Genomic DNA, 14,110 nt, shown 5'->3' on the forward strand with positions numbered 1-14,110 from the left:
CTGTCTTACATTGATAACTGGCTTGGCCACCCAGAAGTTTCCAGAAGTCTTTGGCTGCATGAGTGTGAGTATTAATTCCTTCTTCGATAGTTTGGATATAAGTTGCTCTACAACCAAGCTCTCTCTTGGTCTGAATTAAAGTGGCAAGTTCTGAAGCCTAAAACCAAAGGAGAGAGGGTGGTGAGACATATAATTACCGAGGTAAACAAGCAAGCCCCAGGATGAGTGGAAACCCCATCAACTGAAGTGGAGAGGAGGATAGCTGTGTTTGAAGAAAACCTTGAGACCAAAGTGGGCAGGAGTCATGGGGGTGGGGGCGGGGTGAACCTAAGGGGCTGGCAGGACCTATGGGGGTAGGGTGTATTTTAAATACAGTTAATAAGCACTTATACATTTTTTTTTAAAAAATGCCTATTGTTGGGGCTTTTCTCCCTGAGATTCACATTCAATAGGTCTGTAGTGGAATTGTGTAGGTAACTGGGATAAGCAGCTTTACAGAGGCACGTTGGTCCCTTGCTTACACAGGAGTAAAATAGACCCAAGACAGAAACACTGGAGGTATAGGTCCTACCATTACAACATCCCACCTCAGCACACAACAAAAGCTTCTGTGAGACATTCTGGAGAAGATATACTTTCCCTTGGGTCCCTTCTTGCTAGCATGCCGCATGGGGCATTTGAGAAGTGCTATCATGACCAGAGGCAACTGGTAGAACATTCTATGGGTGTCTAAAGAAGAGGGTCGAATGAAAGTATATTAGTTTTTGGATACCCACCTTAGCCTTTTCTATGACATTTGCAAATTCTCCAACCCACAGGAAGCAGTAGTGGGGGGAGAGCAGCAGGAAGCAGTCCCCACTGTTCAGTGATGAGGCGCGAGGTTCCACCAGTCTCGTCTGCACATGTCTTCTTCCTGAACGCGAGGCAGAGAGTCACTGTCTTTTCAGGGAGGGGGATTCTTTCCGCTGCATGAACCAGCACGCATCCCTCCACTGATGCAGGGAGGAAGGGAGTCTGGCTGACTCAAGCTCATTCCTAAGAGGTGACCAGAGGGGCTGATGACGAGAGCATCACAGATGACTGCCCTAGCACTTTCCCAGACAACCCTGCATGTCCTGGGGCCACTGCCAGTGCCCCTGACCAGCATACAGAGAAGACTAAGGTGCCCTCTCCAAGAAAGCCAGCATACCTGCCTCTTTCCCTCCCACCCTGCCCTTGTCTAATCCCTTCTGCTAGTCACTCAGCTGACCAGGGCATGCGTCACATGGCCTGTGCTTCTTTGGGGTTTTTACTTTCCACCCTAGCACTGTAGCACTGTCCTCCCATTGTTTATCGATTTGCTCAAACGGGCACCAGTAATATCTCCATTGTGAAACTTGTTACTGTTTTTGACATATCGAATACATCACAGGTAGCTTGCCAGGCTTTACTGTGTGGGCGGGATACTCTCTGTAGCTTGCTGGGCTCTGCAAGAGGGAGGGAAGAATCGAACCTGGATCTGCTGTGTGCAAGGCTAATGCCTACCTGCTGTGCTATCACTCCAGCTCATAAAAAAATATATATAATATAAAAGGTAAAGGTAAAGGACCTCCCGTTGATCGTCGATTTGCTCGAGCGGGCCCAGTAACGTCTCCATTGGAGACTTTGTTGTTACTGTGTCTGGCATATCAAATACTCTCGGTAGCTTGCCGGGCTCTCCGAGAGGGGCGGAGGAATCGAACTCGGGTCGGCCATGTTGGCCGCATGTAAGGCGAACGCCCTACCCGCTGTGCTATTGCTCCAGCCCATATATAATATATACATATATTATATGTATATTAGGAGGGATATGGGGGAATTGGTGGTGGGAAATGTACACTGGTGGAGGGACAGATGTTTGAACACTGTATGACTGAAACTCAATCATGAAAGCTTTATAACTGTATCTCACAGTGATTCAATTAAAAAATATAATATATATAAATATATATATATTAAATTTGGGATGGGGGTTGGGCCACATCCGGCAGTGCTCAAGGCTTACCCCTGGCTCTGTGCTCAGGGATTGCTTCTGACAGGGGCTCAGGAGACTGTATGTGAGACCAGAGCTTGACCAGGCAAGCACCTTACTCCCATGCTATCTCTCTCCCTCCCCACAATAGCAGAGTATTGAGAGCGTTCAAAGGAAGCATCAGCTTAAGCCTAAGAGCTGGGTCTGAGCATGGGGAATATAGCTTGGTGATCTGCATTTGTCACTAGCCTTTTTTGGGGAGGAGGTGTTTTGGGTCCTACCCAGTGGTACTCAGGGCTTATTCCTGGCTTTGTCTCAGATATCAGTCCTGCAGTGCTGGGAATTGAAGTGGGGTTGGCTGAATGTAAGGCAAGAGTTTTAATCTTGTGAGGGGTGGAACTAGGGAAATTGGGGACATTGGTGGCAGGAAATGTCCACTAGTAAAGGAATGGGTATTGGAACCCAGTGACTGAAACCCAATCATGACTGAAACCCAATCATGGACAACTTTGTAATTTTATCTCATGGTGATACAGAGTCCTCCACCCAGATCCTCCATCTTCCAGTAGGCAGGGGTCACACCCACCAACTGGTCCCTTGGCGACGTGTAATCCCATCAACGGCCAAGACCCAGAGACTATAAAACCCAGCCCCCGGACATCTATTATCTCACTCTTACTTTGGACAACCTGGCAGGCTACCGAATGTAACCTGCCCACACGGCAGAGTCTGGCAAACTCCCCGTGGCGTACCCGATATGCCAAATACCAGTAACAATATGGGTCTCATTCTCCTAAACCTGGAAGAGCCTTGAATATGGCACTTTTTAAAATCTCAGGGCTAGGGCAAAGGAGACATTACTGGGGCCTGCTCAAGGCAATCAATGAACAACAGGTGATTTAATAAAAGAATAAAAAGAAAGCAGTTGTTAATACATATATTTCTAAAAAATAAGCGTTTTAATCCATGTACTATCTCTCTAAGCATTGTGTAGAAATGCACTGGAAACCTCTCACAGAAGAATAGGGGTTTTCATTCTTCCCTTTTTTAATTTATCTAAAACAGTGGACACCTGAGGTAGCTAAGTTTTTCCTCACATCCCAAAGCTTCTCTCATGGTTGGCCAGGACCCCCGTGCTATGACTAGAAAGAGTGAGAGCAGGGATGACTTCATTTGCCTCTGCTTTCCCATGATTTATCTCTGAGAACAGGGCTCTGGTGTGGCCAGCTTTTACAGGTACCTTTGAGGTGGACCCAAAGCATCGTGGTAGATTGTGATCAGAAGGTGAGGGGAAGAGAGAAAAAGTTGAGGTTTTGGAAGACCTGGGTTCAAATACAGCTCTGACACTCAGCAACTGAGGTGGCCCCAAACAAGCTATTCACTATCCTCTGAGCATAGTTGTACTTACTCACTAGGCTTGGTATGCTTCACACCTCCTGGGATTTTGTGAAACTCACAGAAGAGGCAGTCCAGTACTTAATCATTAGTTTTTGAAAAGCACGCATCCCTGACCCCTTGGAGGTCATGATGGGGCTGAAGGGACCTCCAGAGGCTACCAAGTCAAACGCCTGCTCAGTGCAAAACTCCCCACCTCGCCCCCACTCCGGGACTGCCTTCGCCTACCTTTAATCTGTAACAACATCAGCTTCTTGTAGGGCACCGCGCTGTTGTTCGAATTCTGCTCCGTCAGATTGACACTTCGCAGACTCACGTTGCTGAAGTTCTCCTTACTGGCTAGTCCAGCCAGAGTCACTTCGGAGAAGTTGGAGTTGGAGGACACTGGGTGGGGGTTGAGAAAGGGAGACACAAGTCAGGGGAAGCAAGAGCTTCCGGTGAAGTGACAAAGTTTACACCTGGAAGCTATTAAACGGTTTATAGACAAGTGCTACACCCTCTGCCATGCAGAGGTCAGAGGTCACAATATGGACTAGCTACTTTGAGATCCAACCTGGAGCTGGACTTAATCCCTAAAATTCCACTGCAATTGCTAGTGTTTACTTTACAGTCTTATATGTGAAGAATGCTTTCCCCTAGGAGGAGCTGCCTTTTACCAAGAGTCTTTACATGTAGAAAAACACTCTGTAAAGGATGTATTACTAATCTTGGTTTTCTGGAGGCAAAATGACCAACTAGATGATCTCTTGAGATTGTTGCCCTCAGATTTAAGAGGGTGATAAGATGCTGGAGGTTCCATGTGGACCAATGAGCATGTGTCAGTCATCACAAAGTCACCCTCACACCCTGAAAACAAAGGTCGAATAAAAGTCTGTAAAATTTGTTCCAATAAATCTTTATTTCTCCAACACGCTGCTTTTTTTTTTTATAATGTCTGTTGGAAATAAGTTTAGAAAATTATTTTGCTGGGATTAGGATTTAACACAGATGAAACCTGGAAACTGGTGGGACATTGTGATTTTGAAACATATTTTAGTACTGTCACTGTCACTGTCCTCCCATTGTTCATCGATTTGCTCGAGCAGGCCCAGTAATGTCTCCATTGGAGACTTTGTTGTTACTGTGTTTGGCACATGGAATACATCACAGGTAACTTGCTGGAGCGATAGCACAGCGGGTAGGGCATATTTTAGTAAACGACCAGTAAACCACTTGTGATGAAAAACCTCAAATCACTTCATATACAAATTCTAAAGTTTTAAGAAAAACTTTAGTGAAAATAGTTTTATGAGTGCTATAGGAAACAGTCTTCTGACCCTCTTGAAGAGAGCGGCAAGCTACCAAGAGCACGGCAGAGCCGGCAAGCTACCCGTGGCATATTCAATATTTCAAAAACAGTAATAACAATAACATCACTATGGACACATTATTGGTACCCGCTCAAGCAAATCGATAAACACCGGGAGGACAGTGCTACAGTGCTACATAGGAACAGTAAGAATATGTAACACAGTCTAATTTGCATGCCAATATCATTCCCCAAGCCTCCCCCCAACCTCACTCTTTCAAACTATGGAGCCCCATATTCTTGGGCCAATGAAAGCAAAACAGGTTAGTTTAGCCTGACATGGGACACAGGAGCTGTATTCTAGCTACCTCCTCATTCCCCATTAGTGCCCTCATCCACAGCCTCACACCCTAATCCCAAATCTGGGGATCCAATCAAAAAGATATTGAAAAGCACTGGTTGATATATTATTAATATAAACACTGAGGCATAGGAATAGTAGTAACTTAGGACATTGTCATGTGAAAGCATACATGATTTGCACAAAAGTAGAAAATTATTGCTTGGGCTCGAGACAGTGGAAAATGGTTTGAATCACAGAGTCCAGAAACAACATTTGCTCCTAAATTCTTATTTTTATTTGGGTGTGTTGATTGGGGGAGGGGGGACTCTCAAGCAATGAGTATGAAGCCTGGGGGTGACTCCAGGGTTATTTGGCCCAGCCAGGTGGACTAGAATGTTCTATGATTGGGCCTGTACTGTGGATGGTGCCACTTGGGTCCAGCAGTGTTTAGGGTCATCAAGGTTATAACCCATAGTACTCAGGGTGCTGGGGATTGAACTTGGAACCTCTGTATGCCCAGCCAGTGTCCCAGCCCTTGAAGTCATCTCCTCAGCCTCTCCTCCAAACTCCTGAAGGAAAACTCAACAAAACAAGTAATTTGTGTTAACCAAGAGATGATTGTTCTGTGCTATGGGGATTTCTATGGAATGCCCTAAAATTGCAAGAATAGGATGTGTCTGCACACACTAACCCATTATTGCTTAAGGTGTGGCTTCTGAGTACCCAGAACTGGCCTTTGTCAGGCAGAGAAAGGAGCCAACTTCCATCAGAGCACCAGCTCCTAACCCAGAAACAAGGAGATGGTTCCAGATACTCACTCTTTTCGACTTTCATCCTCTTTGACTCCATGAAGGCCACATTTAACCTTTGCTCAGTATATTCCTGAAGCAGATCTTCTCTCGCTGCCAGCATTTTCAAGGGGTTTCTGGAGGACTGAACCCGGCGTTTGGGCCTAACTGCTCGCTTGTGTTCTGCCACAGAAGAGGTCAGCCTGAAAAGTCAAGCAGGGCTGGCCTCAGTCTGCGACACACCACATCATCCAGCTTAGCAATGGCTCTCTCCCCCGGGTCTCCACACCCCATGCAACCTTATTTCCAGGTTTTATTATAAGTCTTACAAATCCTCCTTCACCTTCCATATCACTGAAATAAGTCATAAAATCCTGGAGATGAAAGGAGAGGCATGCCCATTTCAGCACCAGGTCCTGCTCTCCGGCCAGAGCAATCCTTGGGACCTATCGATGCAGCTCTATCACCTCTGCAGAGAGTTCCTGGGCCTTGGCACAGCCATGTCTGTGTCCCATTTCTCTCTTGAAGAGCTCCCCCGCCCCCCATCCTCTGCTGTCTCCAGCAAGCCCCTAGAACTTTACAGGCACCACTGTCTCTGGATTTAATTCTCTTTCTTCCAAACTTCTTTCCCTTTCCTCATCAACATCCCTATAGCCAGCCTCATCTCAGTTTACTGCTCCCTCTGGAAAGTAACCAAGATACCTAAGAATGCACTGAAATGAAAGAGGCCCACAAAACTGGGACTGGAGAAAGAGCACGGCAGGCAAGGTGCTTGCCTTGTACGTGGCTGACCTGGGTTCAAACCTCAGCACCCCACTTGGTGCCCTGAACTCTGCCAGAAGTGATCCCTGAGCACAACCAGGTGTGGCCCCCAAACAAAACAAAACAAAACGGTGACATGAACCACCTCCGCCACCATGTAAGCTCATTTACCGGCCTTGTTCCAGAGACTCATATATAAATCTTGAAAGAGATCAACTAGCTTCAAAAATTTCTGAGAGACCCGTTCCTGGCTGAGACATCTGAGGCTCTCTCAGAGGGGGGTGATTAAGAAATGGTAGTAAAATCACTTGGCATACAAATTGTCAAAACATCATTTAAATGTGGTAAAATGGCCAACTTGGGGGCGGGGGGGCATACCCAGTGGTGCTCAGGGCTCAAAGAACCAGATGTGGTACCAGTTTCATTTTTTTTTCCAGGTAGAAATTTAAAAGAAAAAATGGAAATAGGCAAGCATGCATGAGGTACAGCTGCAGGAAAAGTTGATATTAGCAACACAGGCTTCTGGAAGACACTGCACTCTGATCATTTTGTAACGCATCGTGATAAATAAGGGGTGGGAGTGGCAAAGAGATAGTACAATGAGTAAGGTGCATGCCTTGCATAGGCAACCTGGTTTGATCCCCAACACCCTGTATGGTTCCCTGAGCACCACAAGCCCTGAGCACCACCAAGTGATGCCCCATAAGAAACAAAACAAAACAAAGAAATGATACATGTGGTGGCGAGAATTGTTGGCATAGGCTTATATCCTGCCTCTCCAAGAAACCTCATGATTTCACTCTGGGGGAACCACCACACCCCACTCCCTGCTCTTCCCCTTGGCTCTGCAGCTCTGGCCAGTCAGCACCTTCCCTTCCCTTGGTTGCTCTAGGGGTGAATTTAGAGATTCCCAGAGACGCTGAGAGGGCCGGGCCTACCCTGAGAACACAGGCTCACATCTGCATTATTCAATGCGAGAACCCGTCCACCCTCCACAACTGTCCTTTGCTGAAGTCAGTGTGACTAGGACTTTTTTTCCCTGGCATTTTCCCCAAACAGAATCCTAACACTATCAGCACTTTTATTAAGTGATTTAGTCACATTCTTATGTGAAGAGAAGAGACCTTCCTAATATCAGGTGAACTGCATGCAGAGAGACCCTTGCACATCACAGAAAGCCAAGTCAAAGGTTTAACTCATTTTCAGGTTTGTGATACTGACTCCAGGTGATTCAAATCTCTTTCACACTGAAGAGCAGGAATTTAGCATACCAATGGAAAGACAGAATGCTCTCTGTTTAATCAGTCACCAAAGACTTGCTATGAAATATCTGAGTGATGTCAAAAATGAATATAAGATTTTTCTGGAAGAGAGCAAATATGCAGGGCACAGTCTAATGTGCCAACTTTGTGCCCGAGAGCACCACCGACTGTGAGTCAAATCTCTCCCCACAGCTTCGGTCCCGCTCTAAGGACCATGGTCTGGCTGTCAGAAGGTCTGAGTGCAGGAGATGAGGCAAGAGAGGAGGTCCCGGGGTTAGCAGGGCAAGGAGCCGAGGGGAGGAAATGGAAGGACTCACTTGGGTGCACAGGAGTCGAGAATGACATCGAAATCCTCATCGAGTGACACTGAACTTTGTAACCCTGCACAATCCACGCTGCGGTAAAATTTGGCAAAGGTTTCGTCGTCATCTAGTTTCATCACCTCCTTAACAGATTTACCGGTGACCGTGAGGATTGTTTCTTGCATCCCTGCCACTATCAACAAACATACACACACAAAACATTTGTGGAAGAACATTCCTCCCATGACACTTTGCATTATCTTTTACATATGTCTATTACACACATATGTAAATATATATATATATATACACATATATTTCTAAATTGGGCAGGAGCAATAGCACAGTGGGTAGGGCGTTTGCCTTGCACGTGCCCGCCTTGCACGCGGGTTTGATTCCTCCATCCCTCTTGAAGAGCCGGGCAAGCTACCGAGAATATCCTGCTTGATAATAAGTGAATCAGAACTTGGTAATCTACCCAGTCTTTTGTTTGTTTTGCTTTGGTTTTATTTTTGTGAGCCATATCCATCATTGTGAGCAATGGCTTATTCCTGATTCTGTCTGTGTTCAGGGATCACTCCTGGTGACGCTCAGGGGACCATTTGTGATGATAAAGATTGAACCCTGGTTGATTGCATGAAAGGTAAGCATCCTTACCTGCTATGCTCTCTGGTCTCTGTTAGCTTTGTTTTGAGGCCACTTACAGCAAGTGCATAAGGGCTGTATTTTTTGTTTCTTTTATGTTTTGTTTCCTTGGCTGGCAGTGTTCAAAAATTACTCCTGGCTCTGTAATCAAGGATCACTCCTGGAGGAGCTTGGAGGACCATATGAGATGCCGGGATTGAACCTGGTCAGTCTCATGCAAGGCCGATGCTCTACCCACTGTACTATTGCTCTGGCCATAGCTCAAGGGTTGTTTCTGGTTCTGTGCCCAGAAGCAACTTATGGTTATGCTCAGGGAACCAGAAGTGATACCTGAGATTTGAACTAGAGTCAGTGAAATGCAAGACAAGCCTCCTCAAACTCTGGCACTATCTCTAATTCACCCACTCTTGGTCAATGACTATTTTAAAAAAAATATAATGAAAGCAATGCTAGGAGTATAAACTGGCGATGTCATATAGAAGATAATTTGAGAGAGGAGGAAATAAATACTAGAAAGATTCTGAGAGAGGAGTGAATTTCCCAAGGGATCCTCAGCTATTCCATGAAACAGGAATCCCAGTAACCATGGAAACAGGAAGCATTGAAAGTATGGCATCCCTCAGGCTCCTGGAACATACCTTTGTTATTCAACCTTCTCAGGAAAGTTTCCAGCCTGTCCAACTTCAGATCCGATTCTAACTGCATGTCTGGTCTGGCTTCAATGTCTAGACAAGTAGAAACCATTCATGAGAAAGAGCCACCAAGGGACTTTTCTGATCAGAAACCCATTGGCATCCTGCACATGTTGGTGACTCACCTTCCAGGGGTTTGGAAACCGGCGTGGTGCCCCTGGTTTTGTTGCAAAGTGGGGAGGAGATAGGAGTAATGGCCGTGGGGGATGCCAAGCCTGCAGAACAAACAAAGGGAGTCATTAGTATCTCAGGATCATTTCTGGAGGATTATAGGACTCTGCTGGATCTCCATTAGTCTCAACATAAATCTTGCAACAAGTTTTACCCACAATTAACCCACAAGTACGCCTGTAGGCACACCTATATGTATTTGGCAAGTACCTGATGAGACAACGGCAAAGGCAGGCAGAATTTTATTATTCTAGGAGCTGCACCAACTGACATTCTGTCCCTTTGATGATGAACATGAAGACGCATGGGAAACGTGTCCAGGGCATGACATGGAAATGAAGATAGTCTATGTTTGAAATGATCAGAATGTCTGGGACATGAGTTGTGAGCTTTGAAGGTGCTCCGAGAGGTGGAGAGAATGGGGAAGAAAGCATATTTGCACCATCCCCCAGCATCCCATCTCCCAGAGAGGAAGTGGAGAGCAAGTTGGAGCATAGTAAGTGGGCGAGTGGCCTGGCACTGAAGAACCCCCTTGGCCACAGTGAGCTTGGTGCAGTCTGGCCTCTGAGGGCATCACTCAGAGAGGAGTTCTATTGAGCCATAACCCCAGGTGTGCTCCGTAAGACAAAGAAGAATGAAAGTTTAAAGTCATTTCAGATTGCTGGGAGGTCATATCTTTCTGCAAGGTTGCTGGGAATGGACAATACATTTTTGGTAACTATTTATTGAGATTGTGGATATATTTAAAAGTCCAAGTGGCAGGGGACATAGGAAAGGAAAAAAAAGAAATTTCAGTACAGAGAGGTTATGTGGTTACATCAAGAGAACTTAATAAAAAGAAAGGTGAGTGGTTTTCTTTATGTAGAAGGGGTTGGAAAGGAAACTGGTCCATTTACAGAGAAAAAAAATCAGGTATTAGTATTCTTTGTACTTGATTGTAATAAATATGAAATCTTTTGAAGATGTTGCCTCTTTAAGCATTTCTTGCAGAACATCAAGAAAATATATGTCAGTCACATTAAAAAAATGAATGATTTTGTTTCTTTTCATGAGTTGGATACTATAGATACGTATCATAGATAAAAATATTTTGTTTTTTTTTGGGCCATACCCAGTGATGCTGTGGTTACTACTGGCTCTGCCCTCGGGAATTATTCTTGGTAGTGCTAGGGATACTTTATGGGATGTGAAGGATCAAATTTGGGTCAGCTACATGCAAGGTAAGTGCCTTAATTGCTATCCTATTTCTCTAGCCCCTCATAGATAAACATGTTAAGGGAAAAATGGATTTAAAGTTTAGGCAAAATTCTAGACATAATTTTCTATATACTCGTATATTTGTTTGATGATGTCAGTCCATATTCATTACAATTATCATAGTGGCAAAGATTTTCTTCTGTAAGTAAGTTTATCTTCAGGAAAGACAAATAAATCCTAGCATCACAGACTGAAGAGTAAGCAACGATGAGACATTGAAGAGTTTGATAGTACCAAGTTCTTGACTCTGAAGCCAATAGACAAGCCTGGCTCAGAAGGCAAACAGGAAACTTGGCCCTCAGCGTTGCAGGGTACCCCCTGCAACCCACTGAGGCAGCAACATGCAGGAGAAATCTGGGAAGTGGGGCATCCTTCCCAGTCAGAGAGAAATTGTCTGCTTGGGGAGGGCAGGAGGAGTCAAACCACACAATGTTAAAACAAAGCATTTGTGTCCCTCTTTTTCAATGAATTCTACATGCAATAATAATCAGTAATTAACTCTCTTTGCAACATTCTCACACCTCTTTATTTCTCCCAGAAAAAAACCCTGTAATATCACATGAACCAATGTATGGGGTGCCAACTCTTACACAAAATCTAGGAACATATAAAAAAAGAAGAACGTTCTAGGGCAGGAGAGAAAGATTATAGTGTTTTTTGGGGCAAGAGAATGAAAATGAATGCACAGCTTGCCTCAAGGTAACTTGTGGGTAAGAAGCAACTTTTGGTCATAACCTGATGAGACTGGAAGTCTCTGTGTTGAGGTACTGATTGAGACAATTTCATTCTGCAGTGAATCTAAGTGTAATGCCAAATTCCTATGAATCAAAACTGGGTGGTGACTCGAAGCACTTAATCTAGTAGGTGGTAGCAAATACTAGAAAAAGAGGATGCAGTTCTTGTATTAGATTGAAAGGGCATGGAAATGATTTCCCAAGCCAGCTAACTAGTACCATTAAGTAAAGATGTTTGATTTATATGGGAAAACGCAAAAGTAAATCTATCCATGAAGGGATGGTGCTTCTCTGACTGGGTTTTAAACCTGCAAGAGAAAACCAAAACATACAGCATTGTGTGTGTGTGTGTGTGTGTGTGTGTGTGTGTGTGAGAGAGAGAGAGAGAGAGAGAGAGAGAGAGAGAGAGAGAGAGGAGAGTGTGTTGAGAATTTTTAAAATCTATTTTTAAGATGGCAGAGGGTTAAAAAAGAGTCAAGTCATTAGATTATAAGATCAGAAGAAGTTGGAAGATATGAGTTCTGGTTCAAGTTCTCATCTTGAGTTTTATTTAGCTAATATTACCTGAGGGCCTGCTTTTATGAACAAAAACAGGGATGGGGTTCCTCTTAAGAGTATTTTAACATGATCATACAGCTCTGTTATTTGGATAAGAGAATGGCAAATTCTACTTCATTCTGTGAAAATGGAATATCTGTCCTCTGACAGTTCTGTGATTAGTTAACAATAAATTTATTAGAAAGAATTCTTCCACCAAGATGTAAGAGAATTGCAATCTGAGAAGTTTCCCTTTCATCCTCCTGCAAATATTTAAGATCGTGCAATGTCAATCGTACAAAGGTCTATTTAAGAGGGAGGGTCCTAAAAAGTCTGAGAAGAGAAAAATAAATTCAGAAGGCTGATAATGTGAAAACCTTTGCCACCTTTTGTGAATTTTGCTGGTTTAGAAATAGTTTAGAAAATAAAGATATGTGCATGTAGGTGGAGTTTGGATATTAAGGGAACTCTTCTCTGAGTGATGCCCTCAGAGGCCAGACTTTTTCCTACAGCACACAGAACCTCAAAGCTCTCTCTGGTGATTTGTACAAAACCAGTGATGCCACTCAATTTCATAAATCTTTGGAGGTAAGTTCCAAAGTGAGTACTAAGAAGAACTCAAAGGCAGAAAACTGACCATCTGCTGAAAGAGTTCATTTTCTTGGACGTGGATACACCTTTTAGGCATCTAACAAAATTTATTTGGAAATTGGGCATCGTAAGCCAGAGAACTCTCAGTATCTCTTAGAAAGGGACCTAGGAAATTACCCTAGAATTGAGAGAAGATAAACTCCTTCATCGAGAAAGATTATTCTTTGGGTTAACTGATTGCCAGATGGCAAGCAAATGGACCTAACAAAGGTATTTATGGGGAGAAATGAGATTCACAATTGCTTTGGAAACTGTGCTCAATTTCCAAAGGGCCAGGTTCTCAAATGTGACTAATTGAATTATGTCTTTTACACGCGACCCTCTTTATGAAGAAAACGTTCTCAGAAAGAAGAGCTTATATAAATTACCCAATTCCCCAATGTTTATATAATTTCAGTAAGGTTAAGATTTAAAAAAACTGGTTTGATTTTTTTTATTTTTAGGATAGACCTATTGTCCCCTGCACCGCATGGACCACGGTGCATGCGCATGCCCGCAGACAGGCACGCGCACGCGCACAGACACGCACCGAGCCGACCCACACTGACCTTTCTTCACCATCCTGCCAGCCACCGTGAACTGCGTGGAGTCGTTGGCTGCTCCTTTGCCTTTTGTTTTCCAGGCTTCTTCTCTCACGGTGATGAGGTGTTTTCTCTCTTCAATAGTCATCTGGCTCTCTCGGCTGTCACTCACCCGCTGCTTACGGACAGCACCGAGGAGACAGGAGAGGGAAATGACAGATGTGAATTTCAGCCTGCAGCAGTTCGTGGGGGGAAAAACTCGCAAACAAAAAAAAAAAAAGAAGTACTGCAAGGTCTGAAACTATCCACCATTGTCCGACAGAGGCTTGACTTTTCAGCTTGGCTTTCACCATCAATAATACCCAAACTCCAAATGCAAAGGTTTCCTTTCAGCTATTTGTTTGGAATATTGCAACACTTGAATACACTTTGTAAACATAAGCAATAATAGATAGGTCTTAATGCCAGAAACTTTACAGCGTTTTAAAATTGTTCTGGTTTATCTAGCTTGTTAAATTCAGTCCAGTAAAAAAATATTCATATAGGCTCACCATGAACATGTCAATCTAGAAAGTCTTGTCTGCTGAAGGTCATGGAAATGCAATCAGTTATAAAGAGAGAGAGAGAGAGAGAGAGAGAGAGAGAGAGAGAGAGAGAGAGAGAAAGAGAGTGACTAGGAATAAGAATAGTTATCAGGAAGTGTTCTGAAATTTGGCATGATTTTTCTGGGAGCAACCAGTGTTACATTGTTTGGTAACGAGATCAGCCCACT

General features: G+C 44.1%; 1 protein-coding gene across 2 annotated transcripts in view; it reads right to left on the bottom strand.

Moving 5' to 3' along the window:
* SVIL (supervillin) overlaps nt 1–14,110 on the bottom strand; it is a 229,567-nt gene that overhangs the window by 25,942 nt on the left and 189,515 nt on the right. For both annotated transcript variants that reach the window (XM_056133474.1, XM_056133483.1), the window contains 8 exons: nt 13,366–13,513; nt 9,593–9,682; nt 9,414–9,500; nt 8,146–8,323; nt 5,835–6,007; nt 3,614–3,769; nt 777–913; nt 10–157 (listed from right to left, as the gene is read on the bottom strand). In XM_056133474.1, coding sequence (XP_055989449.1) covers nt 10–157; nt 777–913; nt 3,614–3,769; nt 5,835–6,007; nt 8,146–8,323; nt 9,414–9,500; nt 9,593–9,682; nt 13,366–13,513 — 1,117 coding nt within the window. The remainder of the gene's footprint in view (nt 1–9; nt 158–776; nt 914–3,613; nt 3,770–5,834; nt 6,008–8,145; nt 8,324–9,413; nt 9,501–9,592; nt 9,683–13,365; nt 13,514–14,110) is intronic.

Source organism: Sorex fumeus, unplaced genomic scaffold (genome assembly GCF_029834395.1).
Source record: "Sorex fumeus unplaced genomic scaffold, SorFum_2.1 ptg000007l, whole genome shotgun sequence".
NCBI lineage: Eukaryota > Metazoa > Chordata > Mammalia > Eulipotyphla > Soricidae > Sorex > Sorex fumeus.